This window comes from Fundulus heteroclitus, unplaced genomic scaffold (assembly GCF_011125445.2).
Source record: "Fundulus heteroclitus isolate FHET01 unplaced genomic scaffold, MU-UCD_Fhet_4.1 scaffold_44, whole genome shotgun sequence".
Taxonomy (NCBI): Eukaryota; Metazoa; Chordata; class Actinopteri; order Cyprinodontiformes; family Fundulidae; genus Fundulus; species Fundulus heteroclitus.
In genome coordinates, this window is record NW_023396857.1 from 2,039,723 (window position 1) to 2,063,454 (window position 23,732).

Here is a 23,732-nt window from a genome sequence, read left to right on the forward strand (position 1 = left end):
AAACAAAAGCGGGTGTGGTTCTGGCCGTCTATTTAAAAAATAAAAGCATACAACATAAATATGTCATTTGGTGATCTGAATTTATTTATATTAGTTCCTTTTAAAATAAAAGCTTATTTAATTGAAGAATTTTCCTTCAAATCACACATACAGTACCCTTTCAAAATAAAAGCATGGACATTTAACATTCTTTTATTCTGGAAAAAAAATACTCATTTTGAGGAGGTTCTTCCAAAATAAAACTCAAACACGTTTAGCAGTCAGCTCCCTCAACAACAAATATTTAATTAAATGGGAAATTAGACTTTCAATAAAATTAATCTGACAAAATTATTGTCAGATTTAAGTTTTGGGTTTTATTCCTTTTGTTTGTGAGGATTTACTTATAATTAAACACCTTTAAAAAAATCCTCATTTAAATGTTTAGCTAATTTGTGTTAGGACCATAAAATACAAAGTGATCACCCCCATCCGATCAATAAATGAGGTAAATGCTGTTAAATATTTAAAATCAGATCATTTTACATTTAGCAAATATAAATGTATGGCTGTTTAGTATCTTGTCTTTGCTCATAACCCATAAACTCTGCACAACATTCGCATATTTGCACATTTTGCATCATTGCCTCTCCATCTAGCATTACAAATGCTGCCGAACTCTTAGTTGTTAAATGCATTCTTGCACTAATGCCCTTTGCACAATTAAATTCTGTACATACAAATGGTTTTTAAAAATACTCACCTGTGCACAGTGACTTTCTCCTGCATTGTTTACATTTCAATTGTTTTACTTTTAAATCACTGCTGAACCTTATACTGTATTTTAAATCTACTGTAATTTACAAGCTGTATTCTTGCACAAATGCCCTTTTTAAAAACACTCACCTGTACACTGTAAATTGTTACATTTAAATTGTTTACTTTTAAATCACTGCTGCACCTTATACTGTAATTTAATTTTACTACAATTTACAAGCTGTATGCAACGAAATTTCGTTCTGTACGCACTCTGTGCATACAAAATGACAAATAAAGTTGTCTAAGTCTCTCGTGTCTGTTTTATGTTTGTTGCACATAATATAATTTAATTTTGCCATAATTTGTTATGTATTCTTTTTTTTTTTATTCATCATGTTTATTATTGTTTTTCCCTATTGTTATGGGGTGGGGGTGTTTGTAGTTTTGCTTTCTTTCTTTCTTTCTTTCTTTCTTTCTTTCTTTCTTTCTTTCTTTCTTTCTTTCTCTCTTTCTTTCGTTATTCTGTAAGCACTGGGTTCTGATGGGCCCCTCGTGCTGCTCTGGTCCCTGACTCAGACCCTCTAATCGTCTCCTCCGGCCCTGGAACCGGCTGAGGGCTGCGGGGTTTTGATGACTCCGTGGAAACTCCCCACGGCAGCAGCGACCCTGACCGTGTCCCCCGGAGGTTGGTCGGGCTGGGTGCTGATCTCAGAGCAGCCTGCGGGGGTCCCCTGAGCGGCTCATCATGCGGATGTGGCTCCTGTGTCTGTGGACCAGCTGGATGTTGGGCGCAGCGTTGCAGCCTCCTCAGCGGGAGGAAGGAGGCGTGCAGCCCGGCGACCAGCCCCACATGGACCCGGAGGGGTTCCGGCCCGGGTCCCGGAGGCAGAGCCGTTTGCAGCGGGAGGAAAGTGAGCCGGGAGAGGCTGCAGGGAAGTCCGGGGCCCGCAGGAAAGCTGCTCTGAGCGGGTGAGAGGCAGCAGGAGCATAAAAGCAAAGAAACAAAGGCTTTTTAGGCATCTGAGTTTCTCTGAATGCTTTCATGTTTTATTCTATCATGTTTTCAGCTTATTGGTTTCCTGAGACTTTATGTGTTTTTACATGTAAAATAATTATTTTAATTAATTCTGCCTTTTTCTGGCAGTTTATTTTTAAATGGTTTCGTGACTGTGTTGTGACTTTACTTTGAATCACAGAACATGGCTAATTTCTCTTGTCTCCTTGTATTTATCTATTACTGTTTTTTTTTCTGGTCTTATTATTTGCATATGTGTTTCAGAGTTTCCTATATCCATTAAATGTGGTGTTAATGACCCATTGCATGCACAGGGATAAGTATTTTCTGATGCTTTAAGCAGAGGACTCGTAGATCTATCCAGTCCAGTTTATTTTCACGTGTCTGACTCACATTGTGCAGTTAAAGGGTCAGGATGGTGAAAATGTGTTATTTTCCTGCTGATTTCCACCTGTTGAACCCGCGTGACAGGTTAGTGTTAAATGGACTAACCTGACTGATGGTGACAGAAACCAGTGTCTCTAAACCCTGTGAACTGACTGGTGGAATCATTCTGCTTTTCCTCTATGTTTACAGCTTTTATTTTTTTAACACATTTCTTGCATAATACGTGAATATTTATTCTTCGTAAAAGTCATTTCTATTTAAATATAATCTTTAGCTGCTTTCTTTTCAGCAAATTATCTATAAATATCCCAAAGATAGCGCTGCATGACAGATAGAAAATTCAAACAAATTCTATAATTTCTATTATGTTGCTCTCAGTTTGTGATACTAAGTTGTTTCTGTCCAAGAAACTAAATATGAAAATATTAATAAGAGCGCTTGCCATAAACTTGATCTTAGCTAAGAATATTTTAGCTAAATTAAGCTAGCATAGCTTTACTTTGGTAAATTTATTTTGCGGTAATTCAGTTTATCTTAACTTGGCTTTGCTGACTTTTAGTTTATCTTTGTCTAACTTGCACTTAGATTTGCTTTGCTTAGTTTAACATAATCTTATCTTAATTTAACTTGATTCAGCAAATATTGATATATTTTAGTCGACTACTTTAGCTTTGCTCATCTTGGCTTACCTTAGTTTGGTTTGGCTAATCTTAGCTTAATATATTTTAGTTTACCTTTAAACCAAGTTTAGCTTTGGCTTTGCTTAGCCTGGCTTACTTTGATTTGGGTTATTTATTCCCTTTGAGACAATATGGCTTAGCGTTGGATTAAGCTTGCGTAGCTTTGCTTAATGTTGCTTGTTTAGGTTAGTTTCACAATAACTATGCTTACATTAGTCGAAGTTTGTTTGATTAGCTTTTCACATCTTAGCTTAGCCTTCTGTAGCTTTTTTATAGCTTAGCTTTATTGTAGCTAATTTTATCTGATGTTAGTTTAGCATAAATCCATCAAACAGTGAATCTATGACTTTGAAAATGCTTCAGAAGGAAATCAGATCATCTTTTTGTCTTGTGTTTTACACTCTACACATATCTTGGAGCAGTTTTTGGCTTGAGCCTTACTATCCAGCTGTCAAGTCAAATTCTATTCACACTGAAAACTGTTTGTCTTAGAAATGTAACGACTGTTTTGGATTTCATAATTCACCGTGGTTGTGTTGCAGAAAAAGGTTTGCATAGAAAGGTCCAAGCTACAGAAACAAAGCTGAGTCTGCTGAGACTCATCAGATTAAAGGACCAGGTGCTACATGTAGCCTATCAGCTGTTTCCAGTGGATTTATAAGCTTGAGGTTTAAAGCTGACACAAGCTGCAGAATATTGCTTTAAAGAGTTCACAGCTGCTCGTGAAGCTTCTGTTGACTTCCTCTGCAAACAGTCTGAGCTTCAAAGAACATCTCCTCCTTTAGTGTTCAGGAAACAAAGAACCGACTGTTGGAGCTCATGTTTCATCTCCAGCTTCCGACCATTCATCTTTCATGCCGTGCGACTCAACCGCTTTCTGACCTGCAGATCAGGAACACAAGTCAGGGAAAGTGGCCGTTTTCCATTCATTCGTGAGGATTGCTTTAGTAGCTTAGAAAATGCCTTTCAGTGCATACCTTGAGTCACACTCATACATAATCCTAAAGTCTTAAAGTTAAGCTGAAGAACCTGCAGGAACCTTGTGAGGAGCTTATTTCCAAACTGTTTCCAAAACAGTTTAAAATGTCTGGGGTTAGGTGTTCAGACCGGCCGCCGCTCTGTGACTGTGTCCTGTTTGGATACAGTTAGTGGGCCTCCTTTGGTTCAATACAACCACTAAACTGTGAGTAATAATTAAATCCTCTGCTGAGAGGCCAGCTCCACGCTCACAGCGGCCTCCGTCCTAAACCTGAAACCGACGCTGGCTCCACTGATTATTATCAAGCTGATGAAAACTAAGACAAAAGAGCTTTTGGTTGTTCAAAAATACAGTTAAAACTGCCTCTGGTGGGATTTGAACTCTCAACCATTGAATTACTCCTTTAGTGTTCTCCTACAAGTCCAGTGTGCTTGCCTCTAGGAACCGACACCAGAAACTTCTGTTTCCAGCCTGGTACCAGCTCATCAGAACCTTGACACTGAGCTGAAGCTCCTCCTGGAAACAAGCAGCTCACTGAAAGCTGGCCTGGCGCTGCCTTTGAGAAAAGATGACAAGTTCAAATAATCCACTGAGAGCCTTGAAACGGTGCTGCTGCTCCTTCACAGAGAAAGGAGTCTGCTGAGATGGTTTGGACGTCAGATTATGTTTATTCTAGGTACCAACCTGTGGAGCTGTTTCAACAGCCTCCAGCTAATGCAGCAGCAAGAGTTCTGATGAAAATCAACAAGAGGGATCATATTTCTCCTGTTTTAGCTTCCCTTCATTGGCTTCCTGTTAAATCAAGAATAGAATTTAAAATTCTCCTTCTAACGTATAAAGCCCTTAATAATCAAGCTCCATCATATATCAGAGCTCTGATTACCCCGTATGTTCCTAACAGAGCACTTCGCTCTCAGACTGCAGGTCTGCTGGTGGTTCCTAGAGTCTCTAAAAGTAGAATGGGAGGCAGATCCTTTAGCTATCAGGCTCCTCTCCTGTGGAACCAACTCCCAGTTTTGGTCCGTGAGGCAGACACCCCGTCTACTTTTAAGACTAATCTTAAAACTTTCCTTTTTGACAAAGCTTCTAGTCAGAGTGGCTCATGTTACCCTGAGCTACCTCTATAGTTATGCTGCTATAGGCTTAGGCTGCTGGAGGACATCAGGATCTATTTCTCTCACTCTGCTGAGTTCTCCTACTGCTCTCCAATCTGCATTGCTTGTTGTTATTTCAGCTTTTAACTTTTCGTTCTCTGTCATTTTTCCCTTACACCTGGTCTGGCCTTCTGTTAGCTATGACATCATCCTTGGGGGGAGGGGAGGGGGGGCAGATCATCTGAGTTGCTGATGTAAGCTTCATATTTTAGATGATCCAGCTGGTTCTGTCTCTCAGAGTCTAACCCTGTTTCTCTCCTAGACGTCGCTGTTGACTGAGCTTTTACTGCGACTATCTGTCTGAGCTCTATTTCATCTTCTAGACCTGAAAGCTGGATCAGAGTTGATCTTTTGAACTGTGTGTCTCTCCTAGACACCCATCTGTGGAGCTAGTCTGCCTCTGATATAGAAAGTACTCCTGGGTCAATGTGAGCTTCTGTGCTTTCTGTGTCTCTGCTCTGTCTTCTCTAACATAGAAAGTACTCCTGGGTCAATGTGAGCTTCTGAGCTTTCTGTGTCTCTGCTCTGTCTTCTCTAACATAGAAAGTACTCCTGGGTCAATGTGAGCTTCTGTGCTTTCTGTGTCTCTGCTCTGTCTTCTCTAACATAGAAAGTACTCCTGGGTCAATGTGAGCTTCTGTGCTTTCTGTGTCTCTGCTCTGTCTTCTCTAACATAGAAAGTACTCCTGGGTCAATGTGAGCTTCTGAGCTTTCTGTGTCTCTGCTCTGTCTTCTCTAACATAGAAAGTACTCCTGGGTCAATGTGAGCTTCTGTGCTTTCTGTGTCTCTGCTCTGTCTTCTCTAAGCCCCAGTGGGTGGAGGCGGATGAGCGTTCACACTGAGCCTGGTTCTGGTTCTGCTGGTCAATGCCTTGATGCAATCTGCAGGGTTTCCTTAGACAGAATAATAATCCTCTTTATTGCCATTGCGACATACTTTCCAATGAAATGTGTCCTCTGTATGTACCCCCTCCTTCAGGGGAGCAGTGGGCTGCCACTGTACGGCATCCAGGGAGCTTTCTGGGGCTAAGGGTGTTGCTCAGGGACCCAGAGTAGTAGTCTGGAGTTGAACCAGGTACTTCCAGCCTTTTCAGAGTGCACCACTCCCCATTACATATATAAATAGAGCCTCTTGGTTTAGTTTAGTTTACCCTGTTCTCATGACTGTGGTCGCCTCGCTGCCTGTTGGCACTTTGCTCTCACATTTCCCGTTCCACGCTCAGGTGTGAAGCGGCACTGCTCCGTCAGTTTCATGACAGGAGGAGGTGGCCCAGGCAGGGTTTGGCTGTGAATTGATGGTTTTCCCCAGAAAGCTGCTGGTCCAACGGTCTGTAGGGAACAAACAGGACGAAATGGTTTGAGGACAGTTATGTCATCACTGTTGTTTGAGCTGCTGGAGTTTGCGTCATGTTGGCCTATTTTATCTCAGTTTTTAGTTTCTGTGAAGGACCTGTTGAGAACAGACAATTTCTTGTGTTTTCAAAGAACTAAAATAATCTTTCTGTCTGCAGTCCTCGTGTTTGTGGAGGTCGATGTTGTCCCGGTTGGACTTTGTCACCTAAAACCCGGAGATGCACCAAGCGTAAGCAAAACATTTACTCTTTACTTTAAGATTTATTTCAGCCAAACAGTATAAACACTGCAGATTTTCCTGCTTTTTCCCATTTTCTCCTCCCAACAATGGACGGCTCTGTTGAGAACACAGAGGCATGAAAAGTGTCGGTTGTTATTTTCTCCTCTTGTTCCTGTAGACACGTTTTATGGGATTGTTGTCCCTAAATTCTCCATTATTATGTTTTTGGGACAGATAGGTCAGTCCAGAAAGCCGAACCCTCCTCTTCTCCTTTTAAGTGCAAAAAAATCTCATTCCATTGGCAGATAATCTTATTTACCTGCTCAAATAAAGGACAAATACACTAATTTCAAGAGGATTTGGTTTACTTTTAGTTCCTTGTTTGCAGTGAGCCACTAGTCCATGTCATTGTAACGCTTCCTTACCGCCTGCACGTTCCCACACTTGGTGTCTATGCAGCTCCTTCATGGGTCTTGATAGGCCATCCATGGTCCATCCCTGTGAGAAGTCTCCCAACATAATCAGTTAGTTTTCTAACATCATATTTTTACAGCAGGATGTTCAAAGTAATTAAATGATACTGCATTAATATTCCATATTAATATAATATAACGCTCATAGCACTATTGAACAATGGTGGAGCTGAACGAATAGAAGCGTTATGTTTAAAATTAACCGTAGTTGCGTGGAAGCGCGGATGTTATCCAGGAAGCTAATAGCATTATGCTAGCGGACATTCTGCACTAATTTTAAAAGGCCTTAAGCTCTATTTTGTCATAATGAGCAGACCGGACAACACAAACATTAATATCTCATCAATGTTTAAAACCTTGTGGGATAAAGTTTGTTATAACCGTAAAAACACTCATACTACATCAGTATAGCATGGTTTCAAATAAGCTAGCAGGAGCTATCCTGTAAGCTCACAGGTCAACCCTTAAAAAAATAAAACAATTTTAAATAAACCATTTAACTTTCCCCGTTCAACTCTGCCAAACTTGTCGTTGCCTCTGTGTCCATCCGGTTAACTTTGGGCTTCCAGTTAGAAGCAGATGAAGCAGGGAGGGTGAAAGGTTGTCTGATCCGCTATAGGCGGCTATGCGGCTAGCTCGATACGTGGCTGTTAGGGGGCGGTTCTGGTTCCTAGGCCGTAGGAAACTGAGCGCTGTGGGGCGGCAGCCTGTGGAAGCAGGGACCTCAGCTTGGCTTCCCTGGCGTAGCTGCTGCTTGTGGAGGCCTGTGCCAGGTTGCAGTGGCTCATGCTTTGATTGCACAACAATTTGCAGGAGATATTCAGGGTCCGCATGGAGCAAACCAGCCCAAACCAGCCTCCATCCACCACTGTGCTTGACGTTTGCTTTTGTTGAGATTAAATTCCAGATGATCTCATAACTCTCCTCTTTTCCCGCAGCCAGATGTGCTCCTCCTTGCCGTAACGGAGCATCGTGTCGACTTTCCAACAGCTGTCTGTGCAGGAAAGGTTTCCATGGCGTTCGCTGCCAATTCTCCAAAGTCCTACTTCCTGGGGGAGGGCCTCCAGCGACCTCCGGCCTTCCCACTGGTCAACCTGCCTCGACCACAGGAAGAAACCCTGAGCCGACAGATTCAGGTCCAAAGCCACCAAACGATAAAGACTCTGGTCTCCTGAAGTCTGGAAGTTCAGCAGATCAAAGTGAGGGCATGGATCCAGGAGACGGTACCGGCCGGTTTCTGACACCAAAGAAGAACCAAGCCTCTTCAGGAAGCACGGCTCCGACGAGGAGCGATCCAGATCCAGAGAGGCAGAGAACAGTTTCAGAACATGTTGTCCTGGAGGCGAAGGCCCAAACTAAAGGAGAACACAGGAACCCACACAGACCTGAATCCCTGGCGCTGAAATCAAGTCTGGGAGACAAAGAGGAAGTAGCAGGAGCCTCTGAGAGGAGGCCAGAGGAGATGAAGTGGCAGACCCCGAGGTAACAATCATTCCTTGTGTCCTCTGATGTCTCCTCACTCCTAGTTTCAGGGAGTTGTACCATCTCCTTTCCTCGCCTTGCCTTTATTCTCCCCACCATCTTGTTCCTTTCCTACCTTAGACTCTCTCAGGACTTCTTTTGCTCCTGTTAATTAATTTATCTATCCTCTCTCTGCCTCATCTCCACTCTGTTCTTCATCTGTTTCACCTCCTTTGCTGTTTCTCAGGACAGGCTGCGTACTTAAACTTAATATGCAGAAGCATTTCTTTGTGTTCTCTCCTGCTGTTCCATCTATTTGCAGTTTAATGTTCAGACAGCAGGTGGAGACCATCACCTGTTGAACAACATGAAGCCACGGTCCACACTGTGATGTTCTTTAGCTGGTTCTTCCTCTCTGGAACCGCAGGGTTCAGACCTTTTCTTCTGCTTTCCCCCCAGCAGAGCAGAGAAAGACCCAATTGTTTGTCTGTAAAGAAATAAGCCAGCTGAGGGGGGTTACTCTGTCAAGTGCGTGATCTATAGATGAATAAACGCAGCATTGCCCAGGTCCTGGCCGCCTGTGGGAAGATTAGCTTCTGGAGGGATTCTGGGTGAATCCGACTTTAAATGGACCGACTGTGGAAAAAAAAACTTTTCTCTTGTAATGTTTACGAGATCTTAAGGCTTTCTGAAGGTCATTCTGACATTTTCCCTGGACTTTGGATGCTTTATTGCTCCATTTCAGTCCAGAACCTTCCCATTTTCAGAGGAATGTTTTTAATTACGTTACATATTTCACATCTATGATCCAAACAGAAGCAGGCCGTGTTTTGCTGACACAAGACAGACAACTAAGCAAAGGAGAACGTTTTAAGCAGATCTCTGGGCCTCTTGTTTTCAGCAGCCCTGACGTGTTTCAGTTTCGTTGTTAAATCTCTGAAAACTACCAAACTCAGGCTTATAGATAATTAAGAAAAAGGATTTTAACTCCAGCAGAGCGATTGCTAAAGAGCTGTTAGCTCAAGACTATATGAATGACACACCTCTGCTTTTCTTTAAATTATAAAAACAATTTATTTCAGCAGGTTTATTTCAAGTTATGTAATTCAATTCAATTCAATTAAATTTTATTTATATAGCGCCAAATCATGAAACATGTCATCTCAAGGCACTTTACAAAGTCAAGTTCAATCATATTATACAGATTGGGTCAGATTATACAGATTGGTCAAAAATGTCCTATATAAGGAAACCAGTTGATTGCATCAAAGTCCCGACAAGCAGCATTCACTCCTGGGGAACCATAGAGCCACAGGAAGAGTCGTCTGCATTGTACATGGCTTTGCTGCAATCCCTCATACTGAGCAAGCATGAAGCGACAGTGGGAAGAAAAACCACCCATTAACGGGAAGGAAAAACCTCCGGCAGAACCGGGCTCAGTATGAACGGTCATCTGCCTCGACCGACTGGGGTTACAGAAGACAGAACAGAGACACAACAAGAGAGACAAAAAAGCACAGAAGCACACATTGATCTAGTAATCTGTTCTACATTAGATGGTAGTAGCGGGTGAGCCGTCTTCTCTGGATGATGTCACAGTTAACAGAACGCCAGACCAGGTGTACCTACTATGAAGAGAAAAGAGAGAGAGCAAAAAGTTAAAAGCTGAAATGACGACAGTCATTTCAATGTAATACAATGCAAAACTGGAGAACAGTAGACTGAAGAACAGTAGAAATCAGTAGAGTGAGAAAATTAGACCCTGATGTCCTCCAGCAGCCTAGGCCTATCACAGCACAACTATAGAGGTAGCTCAGGGTATGAGCCACTCTGACTATAAGCTTTGTCAAAAAGGAAAGTTTTAAGATTAGTCTTAAAAGTAGACGGGGTGTCTGCCTCACGGACCAAAACTGGGAGTTGGTTCCACAGGAGAGGAGCCTGATAGCTAAAGGATCTGCCTCCCATTCTACTTTTAGAGACTCTAGGAACCACCAGCAGACCTGCAGTCTGAGAGCGAAGTGCTCTGTTAGGAACATACGGGGTAATCAGAGCTCTGATATATGATGGAGCTTGATTATTAAGGGCTTTATACGTTAGAAGGAGAATTTTAAATTCTATTCTTGATTTAACAGGAAGCCAATGAAGGGAAGCTAAAACAGGAGAAATATGATCCCTCTTGTTGATTTTCATCAGAACTCTTGCTGCAGCATTTTGGATCAGCTGAAGACTTTGAACTGCATTTTGTGGACTTCCTGATAGTAAAGAATTACAATAGTCCAGCCTTGAAGTAACAAATGCATGAACTAGTTTTTCAGCATCACTCCTGGACAGAATGTTTCTAATTTTGGCGATATTCCGGAGGTGAAAAAAGGAAACTCTGGAAACCTGTTTAATATGGGATTTAAATGACATGTCTTGGTCGAAAACAACACCAAGATTTTTAACTTTATTACCAGAGGCAAAGTTAATGCCATCCAGATTAAGGGATTGATTAAGAACTTTATTTTTTGAAGACTCTGGCCCAAAGATTACAACTTCTGTCTTGTCAGAATTTAAATGCAGGAAATTTAAAGTCATCCAGCTTTTGATGTCATCAAGACATGCCTGCAGTCGAAGTAACTGAGGATCTGTGACGCAGGTCTGCGATCTTGCGGCTGAGCAGGTAGCTGTGCAGGCGGTACTGGTAGGGAGGGTTCTTGTTGGGGTGCAGGGTGATGGCCCGGTGGATCTTGCTGTTGTGGAGCTCTCTCTTTATAAAAATACTGTAATTGTCTCGTCTCTTACCAAGAAGAATTTAATAAACCACATGTTGCTGAAAGGACATCTTTATTTTAGTTTATCTCGTATCAGATTTTGACTTACTTTAGTTAGATTATCTTAGTCTATCTGAGTTTTTACTATTATCTAACAGTTTAATTTTGATTACCTTGTTACCTTACTTATTATTATTATTTTTATTATTATTATTATTATTATTATTATTATTATTATTATTATTATTATTATTATTATTGTCCACCCTTGGCGGGCTAGTGTATAGTTCCTTGAATCTGACCATTTTAACAGAAACTTATTTTATTTGTTATACCACATAATGTTGAGAACTAGATGAACAACCTAAAGGCTTCATGAGGTTTGCTTTACTCATTTCTCTTCTTATCTGATTTAAAGCCAACGTGACAGTTTGTGGCTGGAACATGTGGTTCACATCTTTGTGCCGTAACCCCTGCAGCTTCTCATAGCCTGGCACTTTTATCTGGCCTGTCCTCTTTGAATGTGCTCCTAAAAAACCAGCAGCAGTTGCAACATTTGAGTTCAGACACACTACAGGGATAGAAAGTAAACTTAAATCAGACTTCTGGGCGTCTTGCAGTCAGCTATCAGCTCTGGACTCCAGCAGATTATTCTGTGCAGTGAGCTCCAGGTTGCTCTATTTATGGACGAATTATTCATTCGGTCATTTAATTAGACCACAAAGCCATTCCTCAAATAAGAAATATGTAGATAAATCCAGACAAACGAGAAAAGAAAAAGATCTTAAAAACGCAAAGTAATATTTCATATGTTCAAATTACTTTGAGCTAATTTGAGTTTCACTTTCTGAAATGTAACAAAACATGTTGAACTTTTTCTATTTTTTTAAGCTGTGCTTGTATAAAATCAGCTTCTTGTTTGAATTTTGTCATTCATTTGTGAATATGAGCCTGTTTTTACACTGACTGTGGGTGATTTAGTCGTATTTCTGTGCACATATTCATGATAGATGCATCTTTGTTCTGCATGTGTCAGTCTGAGGGAGGCCCAGTCAGTCCTGCTGAGAAACACTTTATCACCAGGAGGAAGAGGAGGCAACATGGCCGCTCTGTTGATGAAGCACATCACAAGAGAGAAGAGGAAGCTACGTACCATGACATCTTCATACAACTCCTCTTCCTCAGTGAAAACCAGCATGAGGACCTTCCACAGCCAGAGGGGACGGTACTCCGTCCACCGCTCTCTTCCCAAAGGTCAGTTTATGTCGGCCGTCCTGGTGGATCTGTGCGAAGGATTAGTTCAGACACTCTAACTGCTGTGAAATCCTGAATAATTTACCACGGAGGATCTTCTACACACCGAGTGGAGCCGCTCTGTCACTCACTCGTATCTTTAATAAATGCATCGATGGTTGTTGACACAACAAATCAGCCAATCATACGACAGTAACTCACTACATTTATGGATCTTAACGTGAGGAAGAAAGCTAATTTAAGTCAATGTAGCAGAGTGGTTGGTGACAGACGGTATTGGACGGAGAAACCATTTCTCAGGGTTACAGAGAATTATCCCAAAAATGAGGAAATCATCCAGTGAACAGCAGCTGTGAGAACACACAAAGCTTTGCTGGTGAGAGAAGCCAGAAGAGAACGGGCAGATTGGGTCCAGATGGTAGAGAGGCAGCAGAAGCTTAGATAAGAACTCGTTAGAACCAAGCAGAACCAGCTCTGAAGGCTCAACTCCTGCAACCTTGAAGCAAATGAGCTACAGCAGCAGACAACAACCATGACCACCAATTCAATTCAATTTTATTTAAATAGCAACAATTCACATCACATGTCATCTCAAGGATCTTTCCAGAGTCAGACTCCATCAGATCCTCCAGGTTGGTGAGAAAGTTTCCTCTCTAAGGAAACCCAGCAGGTTGCATCAAGTCTCTCCAAGCAGCATTCACTCCTCCTGAAAGAGCGTAGAGCCACAGTGGACAGTCGTCTGCATTGTTGATGGCTTTGCAGCAATCCCTCATACTGAGCATGCATGAAGCCACAGTGGAGAGGAAAACTCCCCTTTAACAGGGAGGAGAACCTCCAGCAGAACCAGAACCAGGCTCAGTGTGAACGCTCATCTGCCTCCACCCACTGGGGCTTAGAGAAGACAGAGCAGAGACACAGAAAGCTCAGAAGCTCACATTGACCCAGGAGTACTTTCTATGTTAGAGAAGACAGAGCAGAGACACAGAAAGCTCAGAAGCTCACATTGACCCAGGAGTACTTTCTATGGTAGAGAAGACAGAGCAGAGACACAGAAAGCACAGAAGCTCACATTGACCCAGGAGTACTTTCTATGGTAGAGAAGACAGAGCAGAGACACAGTGGACAGTCGTCTGCATTGTTGATGGCTTTGCAGCAATCCCTCACTGTTGAACAGGAAGCGGAGGCTACGATTCACACTTACTCACCAACAGGTTGGAAAAACGTTTCCTGATCAGGTGAGTTGGTTCAGAATCTCTGATCTCTATTTATTCACTGGAGTGCTGATAGGCCCGAAAAACTGAAGTCACTGGCCGCCATCTTGCTCCTCCCTACTCTCTCAGAACCCCACAGCATGTGGCTGCAACAACAAGCAGTTTTCTGGCTGTGGGAAAACGTTCCACAGCTAATTTTACAGTCAGTGGATTTACTAACAGTATGAAGCACTGAGAAAGTCATGTGCTGAAATATTTTGCATGTTATTTATATTTTATCTATCTATCTATCTATCTATCTATCTATCTATCTATCTATCTATCTATCTGTCTGTCTGTCTGTCTGTCTGTCTGTCTGTCTGTCTGTCTGTCTGTCTGTCTGTCTGTCTGTCTGTCTGTCTGTCTGTCTGTCTGTCTGTATGTATGTATGTATATATATATATATATACATATCTATCTATCTATCTATCTATCTATCTATCTATCTATCTATCTATCTATCTATCTATCTATCTATATATATCTATCTATATATATATATATATATATATATATATATATATAATAGATAGATATGTATATATATATATATAATAGATAGATATGTATATATATATATATATAATAGATAGATATGTATATATATATATATATATATATATATATATATATACATATATATATATATATAGATATGTATATGTTTTTGTATATTGTTATTAATATATTCATAAATGTTATTTACAAATATATTAATAAATAACATGCAAAATATTTCAGCACATGACTTTCTCAGTACTTCATAGTTTTAGTACATAATATAACAGTATATGGCATTTGACATTTTAAAAGTTTTAAGCCCCCCTGAACATGAGAAAATCATCTTTGTTCGATGCTGTAGCGCACATATTCCCTAGTTACTGGGGGGAAATAGGGAGTACCAATATGGCGGCTGGTGGCTTCACGGTGACGTGTTCTACCAACGACTAATCCGCATCCAGGCAATAAATAGAGATCAGTGTTCAGAATATGCAGGAAACACAAAGCCATGGACCCAGCCTGCCTTGTATCAGCAGTTCAGGGTGGTGTTGGTATCATGATGAGGGGAATCATTTAAACACAGCATCCGACCCGAGAGTCGTCCATCCCCTGTGACCAACATGGAGCGGTGCTTCCAGCAGGATAATGCTCCAAGGCACAGCAGAGCTCAGCCCAATCTGTCTGGGCTCCACAAAGGCCTGAAGGCAAACTAATAAGGAATGCACTAAATTCAGCTTAAAGCTATTTCAGAATCAGCTTTAATTAGTCATGAGTGTTTGAACAATCAAGGAGTTTGATTCGGTTACAGAGAAATATTTAAACTGCATATTTATTGGGTTTTCTTTTTTGTAATATGTGAAAAAAGGGAGACTGCAACACAGCTGAGTTAAATAGTCAGCAGGGCTCTGGAGGACTTGACTGCAGACTGAGGAGGTAATTCAACCATTTGATTCAGGTGTTGGACCAGAGACACGTCTAAATGTTCCATGACAGCGGCCCTGAAGTATTAAAAAGTAATGTTTGTCATCTTGTCTTTTGAGAATTAAGTTGACAGGCAACAACAAATCCCATCTTGTGTTAGCTTTCCAGTGTAAGTAGCTGTAAATGAGCATAAATTCAAATGCTAACCGTTCTGTTAGCTAGTCAGACGTACTGTGTCGTCCCGTCACCCTAAAACAAACCTGACTGTAAGAGCTGGTACTCTGCAAATAAACGACAATAGTTTACAAAACTAAACTGGAATGTTAAAGCAAAAAGAAATTAAAGAAATTATTATTTCAAACATTTCTTTTGGGAGTTGACCTGAATTCAAACAGAAACTAAAAACAAGCTGTGACACCTGCTGGTAAAACAAGATGGCCGCTCAGCTGTTGTAACCAATGAAAATATAACTAAATGTTTGCTGCTAGTGGTTTTAAATAATGATTTAAAAACAGGCTTCATTTCACTTATGTAACTTCAAACTGACAAAAAAAGTAAATGAATAAATTAGAATCTGATATTGTGGAAAAAACTCTTTACAATATTTTAACAACATATTTTCCTAAATTTATATTCAGTGTAGCTGATATTCTCTTCATTGAAGCCCAATTAGTTTATTAGTTGATTTTCCAAAAATTAAATCTTACAAAATTGTGAATTTAAATTAATCAGTTAAATTGATTTATTGCCCAGTCCTGCCTTGTTGGTATTATAGTACCTCAAATTATGCTGTTAGCATTTTAGCTTGAGTGTTTTTATATTTCTCCAATATTAATAAATACTAAACCTAGAATTTTCATATAGATGTTGTATCTCTGTGACCATTTCCTTTCTGCAGACATCAATGAGCCGGGCTGCTGTTTGACTGAATGAACCGGATCCTTTAACACACATACCAGAGAACCTGGATCATTATTTTGTGGAATAAGCAGCGTGAGGCTGATAAGTTGGTGCTGAGAGATAAACGGCGCATACAGCCCATGCCTTTAAGCTGCTCGCATGCTGCTGGAATGTGTTTTCCATCCATGGTGTGTTAATGGAGCCGACAGCCTGGTGTTCACTGTATAAGTCAGATAAGCCGGGTGTTAATGCCGTCACACGGTTCAGGCCTGATCGCTGCGATTAGACCAGTAAACAGTTCCTGTAATTGTTCAGGAGAAAATACCTCCGACAATTCCTCTTCAATATTAAGATGGAGGTTCCTGCATCCCTGGAAAACAGTTTTTCAGTTGAGTTGCATGAATTTATGCTTTATTCGTTTGTGAAGAACAAGAAAAAAGACCATTTAACTTCATGTTTTTTAATTTTAAAGTCATGATCTTTCTGGTCTCATGGGCTAGATTTAGCAAAGCTCATCCTGGAATCTGTCCAACCACCAGATGCAGGCTTTCCTGAAACCTTGATACAATGAATGGCAGGAGCTTAGATGATTTTATGTCCCTCAAAGCATTTCTGCAGTGTTTTGGTGCTTTATGACCCGCCTCTCTGTAACGGACCCTCTGGAGGTGGAAATGTTGGTGCTGTAATAATATTGCTCTCAGAGGGTCTACTTTCTGCCACTCGTTGTGTTTGTAGTGTTTCTGCTTCGCTGATTCTGACTTTACATCAGCCCTCAGGCCACATTCAGTCAGGACATGAGATCATAGACAAACACACGCAGAAACAACCGGCCTCTATTCAGCCCATAACCGCGGTGCTCTGCCCTAATGGGGCCCTAATGGGGCCTTAATGGGGCCTTAATGGGGCCCTGTGCCACGCAACGCCAGTGTCAGTCTCAGATATGGATCCCAGCTGTCAGGCTAAGTGCTTTTGCTGCAAGGTACAACAATAATGTTGGAATCCATCCATTTATCAGGACCACTGCTGGACTCTAGCTCTGTTGGTGGAAGGCCAAACAAGCTAGTGAACATACCCTGGAACTGGCAACTTTTTCCAGCTCCATTAAGCATCATGAAGCTGTTTAGACTATATTCTGCAAAACCATGGATACAGGGAAAGAGGAAGCTTGTTTTGTGGAGTTGTCTGCAGCAGGCAGGATCTAATACAGCTAATACTAGTTAAAGTCATCTCAGTTTACACAGAACAGAAGTTTGGACCAAACAGTTGAGGTGATTGTGTGCAAAACTCAATATTCTCAATATTCAATTCAATTGAATTAATATACATTGCTATTGTGCTTACATTGATGTTGATGAAGATTCATCTAGGTCATGATCAATCCAAAAAAGTTTAAAAAATAAAACAGCTGGTTTTCTGTTCTGAAGCTGAAGACATTTCTCTTTTCATCCAGAAACTTTTATCAATTCAAAATGTATTGAAAATAAAAATTTTAACAGAGAAAGCTTCTTGGATGGGAAGTGAAACGTCTTCAGCTTCAGAACAGAAGACCAGTTGTTTGGTTTTTTAACCTTTTTTTTGGATTTTGCATTGATGGTGACTTTATTCTGAAGACCAGGTTGGTCCTTGGTCCAGATCCGGTTCTGTTAATAAGCGTAAACATGTCCAGGTCTCATTTATGCAGCACTGGACTCCAGAGTAGTTTCATTTCTCATTGCCTAAGAACAACAGCAGGACTTCTAAGCTTTGAGGAAGTTTGATTGTGTGCTGCAACGAGCCTGCAAGTCTGACTGGAGTTGCTCCCTGAAGATTTGGTTGGATGACTAAGAGCTTTCCTTAAAGCCAGTTTCAGGAACCAGATGCTGGTTCCTTATTGTAACGGTCCTCAGCCTTGTTCCGCAGGGTACACTGCCAGCATGTTTCAGATGTCTGCCCATTGCCACATAACAGCAGACAGTTAAACCGTGCAAGACCTTGGGATCCTTTTCCAGTCTGTTTTATTCAGAAGCTGCAAAGCCATCCAAGGCTGGAGTGGTAAAGACAATCATTAATTGATGAGATGCACCGTGGTGCTCCTGATGTGGGTTCTCCTTTAGTCTGGTCTCTCATCCTGAAGCAGGTCCTGAATTAAAGGAATTTTATTCCAATGTGACAGGAATCAGAGCAGGAAACTGGTTGGAGGTCAAAGCTCAGTTAAATCAGGGTTTCAAACAAATACTAGAAGTTTAAAATCAACTGTGAAATGAACAGGAAGCCAGCGTAAAGGATGTAAAACCAGGGTTATGAGCACAGGTTGGGGTGTGAAAGACGGGCGGCTGCTTTCTGGACGCGCTGGAGGCCTTTCAGGCTCTACTGGGAGTCACCGACATGGAGATGCTGAAATAATCGAGTCTGGAGCTGAGAAACGCCTCAACGGCCTTTTCCAGGTCAGGACTATTAAAAAAGGTTCAACTTTGGCTGAAAGAAGCTCGGCTTAACTACAGGGTCAACTGATCTTCAAGTGGAAAATCCTTTTAAAACATTGTCCCTAAATCTTTAAAGTCTAGATAAAAGTCAAAGCACTGATGAGGAACCTGTTAAGCGTCTGCAGGGATGACCCAAAGATCTAATCTGATAACTGGACGGCTTCATGGACCCAATCGCTGAATTAGCTACTTCCAGATTGACCTCGCCTGTCTGTCTTGGCTGTTGCCTTTAGTTTAAAGTATTTATGAGCTGATGCCAGAAACCACTGTTACCATAAACAGCAGTTTCCTTGTTTATTGGCATGTTGACATAAACACGATGTTTCCCTTGATCCGTGTTGCAGCCAAAGCTTCGATGTTTAGCTAATACTCCATCAAACCTCTGTGGACATTTTTATTTCTTAAGAGTTTTAGGACAACAGATTGGCCGGCATATAAAGACCAGCTGCAGAGCCCAAAGTGGCTCAAAGGAGATGGAGAGAAAACAAAACCGAGTCCGATAAGATTTCCAGATGTGTCGTGTAAACACGGCACCAACAAATCAAGCTTAAAAGACAACAACATGTCAACAAGTGTGTAAAGCAGCAGTTTCTGCTCAGCCTGGAGCTGCTTCAGGACATTTGGTGAATCTGAGCCCCTGAAACCCAAAACCAGGGTTGCATCATCAGCCTGACATCCTCTAATGTTCTGCAGCCCGTTACGAAACTGCATGCAGAGATACAGGGCCTCAGGAGTGAGGAAGAGGAGTAACCGCTGGCCCTCCCCGTGTGGACCGATGGAGCAGATCCCTGCTAAACATTTTGTTTGGAGTTGAGCCCAGCGCTGCACACTGCTTCCAATTATCTCCCTACCTCTCCCCAACTCTCTGCTCGCTCTCACTCAGGAGGCTTTGGAGAAAACTGGAAGGGGAGGGAGATGCCGTTTTCTTCTTCCTCCTTTTTTTCCCCTCCTCCAGCGGTTGTTTTCCAAGCAGCAAGAAAAGGAGAGAAGGTTCAGAGCGGAGAGCTTTAGGAGTTTCCTGCCATGCAGCAAATCCACGAACTCTGACTGCAACTCTGAACATGCAGCAGCTGCGACTCGTATGTTTTCCGCTCCTCTTCGTCTTCCTCGCCTCCCCTCTGCCAACCCATGGACAGACGGGAGCAAGACGAGGAGGAATGGAGAGGATTCAGGTGATGTTCACGCCGACCATCTGCAAGGTGCTCTGCAACCAGGACGGCTGCATCAATCGCTGCGAGAAAGGCAACGTGACGACGCTTTACAGCACCGAAGGAGTGCTGGGAGCCCGGAGAGACGGCGCTCATGGTCCCGGCTTCAGAGTCTGTAAGTGTTACTTGACAGTTTCATGATCTGGGACAAAACTCTGCAAAACCATCCAGCAAAGACGGCTTGTTCTCAAATACAGCATGTAAAAAATAAGAAAAGAAAAGATTTTGGGTCTGTGCAAAGGAAGAATTAGCTAACTTGACTTCTCTTTAAATGTAAAACCACTGATGTCCACCAGATGTTGCTCTAACCTTAAGTTTAGACGCAGAATCAAAATGTTTCAAGAACAAGAACGACGGTCGCCTTGAGAAATAACCAAGCCTTAATCTCCGTTCTCTGATTAAAGCAGAGGAAACAGGAGAATTACTGAATTTAGACATTAAAGGAGCATTAAGTAAGAAATTTAAGAAATTTACTGTAAAATCAACGTAAATCATCGTCATTTGTCACCTGGGATGGAAGTAACATTCCCTAGAAACAATCAGTTATCCTCATCAACAACGTCTTCGTCACGTTTTTCTCCTGTCAAACCTAGATTTACGGTCCAGAACTATAAGTTCAGAGTGCAGCCCGTGTTTACTTCCTGGTTCCTGAGCCAATCACGTGAGAGTTCCCAGGGTTCCCAGCACAGAGCGCAGCAGCAGTCTGCTAACATCGTCCAGAACTAGAACAAAATACAACATCATAGACTCGTCCTGCTGAAGGAAAACTTCCCAACAGCAACACAGCGTTTAAAAACGGCATGTTAGATTGTGATTGGCAAGATGTAGTACCGATTTAAACCAGAAGGTGTCAGCATTACTGATAGCTCCTTTAAAAGTTTGCAGAATTAATGCGCCAAAAATAATAATTCATGAGAGCAATTTGATCTCATAAACTAATGACTTGTGTTTTTATTAGGCAATTATTTGTTTGCTCATGGAGGCAGCAGAGGTGTTAAGATCGCTGAATCTGTAGAGGACATGGCTTGACTTATGTTGACTTTGGTTTATACAAGGAGGAGGAGGAGTACACTTTGACAACTTCTGGGAGTTTTAGCAAAATATGAAAAACCCTTAAATCTGCTTTGTCAGTTCAAGGAGAAGAAATTTAAAAAATTACATTTCCTCACCTTAAAAACACAAACTTCCCTGCAGCTTGTAGGTATTTTATCTGACTGACCAACACAGATACGTGTATAATTGTGGAGTGGAAGGATAACGATGCGTAGTTTTCCACATGTTTTCTTTTACAAATAAAAATCTGAAAATGGTCTTAAGAACCTCTATTATTATTATTATTATTATTATTATTATTATTATTATTATTATTATTATTATTATTATTATTATTATTATTAGTGTCCACCAGTGTGTGGTTTGATATGAACATCTCCCAGAGCTCTGATCATAATGTGGACCTGCAGAGAGGATGGATCACCTGCAGACCTACCAGGACATGGACGTCCACCTGGACTGACAGGCTGGACCAGGAGAGCATTGATCAGAGAAGCAGGAGGACCATGGTGGCTCTGGAGGAGCTGCAGGGACCCATGGCTCAGGTGGAGGAATCTGTCTACAGGACAAACCTGACCTTTAAGGAAAAGTGGAAAGAATGAAGCCTTTGTTGAAGGAAAGCTATAATAGGTCCTTTTTGTAGATTGTTAAGAGCCAAGTAGGAGACAACCATGCAATCATGAGGAAGATGGTGCTGAAGGAAAACTTCCTGAACCCACCATCCCCAGTCTGACACACGGTGGTGGCAGCATCATGCTGAGGGAAGCAGGTCAGAACTGCTGGAGGATGGATGGAGCTGAACCAGGACCATCCTGGAGGAGAACCTGTTGGAGGCTGCAGGAGACCTGAGGCTGAGGTGGAGGTTCTCCTTCCAGCAGGAGAACCAGCCTGAACATGCAGTCTGAGATATTATAGGATGGTTCAGATCAGAGCTGATTCATGTCTTAGAAATGGCCTAGTCAAAGTCTAGACCTGAATCCAACTGAGAATCTGTGGCAGGACTTGACAGTTGATGTTCTCAGATGTTCTCCATCCAGTCTGACTGAGCTGGAGATGTTTTGTAAAGATGAATACAGAAAAACACACTTTTATGAATATTATTTGTAAAACATGTTAAACCAGCCGCTTCTCTTCCACTTCACAGTTCTGCTCCTCCACATGTTGGTCTATCACAGACAAAAAAAAAACAAAATGCATAAAAGTTTTTGAAGGTTATAAACCAGAATCGGCTTTATTTGCCTGGACTGTGAAGGCGTGAAGAACTTGTCTGGATTGTCCAGAGCTCACGCTGAGCGTATCTGTACAGTTAGACAGTAATAAACCAAACAGCCGACAGTAAACAGAACATTTATACACCATAAACATGGCCGCCTGGTGGGAAGAGAGCCCTGCAAAGGTCGCCGGTTTGAAACTCAGTCTGCCACTGGGTCCCTGAGCAAGACCCTAGACCTCCCTGTGCGCCGCTCAGTGTTTAAACACAGAGACCCCCCCCCCCTCCCCTCTGTGGGACCATAAAGGAAATATTTCTTTCAAACAAAACAGACACTGCAGCGGTGCGATGATCAGAGTGCAAAGATGCATTAGTAAATTATTATTCGTGTTGTTATGATGTAAACGTCTGAGGTGGAAGTGAAACCAGACCTAAAGACCAAATGAGTCGATCTGCGGCAGAACCTTCAACCTTTAAACCTCCCTGATAGAACAGGAATGATTTATCTAGGGCTGCTCTGGGATCAGCTCAGACAGCCCAGATATTCGCTGGCTCCTCTTCAGACGCAGAGATTCAAACGACGGCGCTGGAGCCGCTTCACACGACCCGCCGGGTTCAGACCTGAGCTGCTGCTGCGGCGTGTTTCCTGCTGCAGGCTCTGGGTTAGCGTCAAACCCCCCAGCCTGAGTGGCCTTCACCAGGAACAGCACATGCTGACGGTCAGGAGTCTAACCGACAACCCCGAACGGCTACAACGTCCAGATTAAACAAAAGGAAAACAGAGGTGGAGGTTATGATCCATGTGTTGCTGTGGAGATATTCTGACCCGCTCAGTTTGTTGGTGTTTCTGGAGAGAAGCTCAGAGACGACCTCACGTCTGACGCTCATGGTCCACCAACCATCTTCACCCAACACTGGGGTTCTGCTGATCTGCTGTGTCTGGGTTCCTCCATCATGGTTCCTCATCATGGTTCCTCCACCATGGTTCCTCCATCATGGTTCTGTCCACCATGGTTCCTCCATCATGGTTCCTCCATCATGGTTCCTCCATCATCGTCCATCATCTCTGGTCTCCTCGGTCCAGAAGTTCTGCTGCCATCTTGGTTCTGGAGAGAAGAGGCTTTCTCCTTGACCTGCTACCTGAGGCCTGTAGACTCTGAGGTGGAGCTCCTGGGTTCTGCTCATTTCTCTGAGCTTCCTGCTCTGAACCTGCTGGATGTCCATCCTGGAGGCTTGAAGCTGCTGAGATGTTCTCCTCTGCAGGATGATGGACTCAGAAGGTCTGGAAATAACCAGTGAACGCTCCCAGGGTGATCAGGAGCAACAGTTGCTGTTTTAAAGGCATAGCAGAGGTCCTTCCACCTCAGCATGTGCTACTACACCTGAACACCTGTACCTGGGCCAGCAGGCCGCCTGAACACCTGCAGTCATTGAGCTGCTCTCTAGGTGATGATCAGCCAATCAGGACATTTGGTCAGCAGCTCCTGGCTGACTCTCTCCGTCTTAAATCACATGAAAGCAGCAGGGAGGAACCTGGTTTTTCATTGAATTTGTTTTTTGAGCCTGAATTCGTGGAACATCAGGAGCTGGAAGAGAGTTGATTTATTTTATGTTCTGCAACCTAAAGGAGTTTAATTTAATTATGATAATGTGACGTTGCTTTAGCTCAGCAGTTTAATGGAAAAGAGACACAAGCAACAGCTCAGTCACGTTTATTCTTAATCAACTGAAAACTCTCTGAAAGCACAGATTCACAATAA

General features: G+C 42.2%; 1 protein-coding gene across 1 annotated transcript in view; it reads left to right on the plus strand.

Moving 5' to 3' along the window:
* The first annotated feature begins 1,475 nt into the window (after positions 1-1,475).
* The window catches only part of LOC105915332 (latent-transforming growth factor beta-binding protein 1), a 49,050-nt gene continuing 26,793 nt past the window's right edge, over positions 1,476-23,732 (plus strand). The window contains 4 exon segments of the mRNA XM_021308870.2: positions 1,476-1,707; positions 6,465-6,535; positions 7,938-8,481; positions 12,250-12,467. Coding sequence (XP_021164545.2) covers positions 1,484-1,707; positions 6,465-6,535; positions 7,938-8,481; positions 12,250-12,467 — 1,057 coding nt within the window. The 5' untranslated portion in view covers positions 1,476-1,483.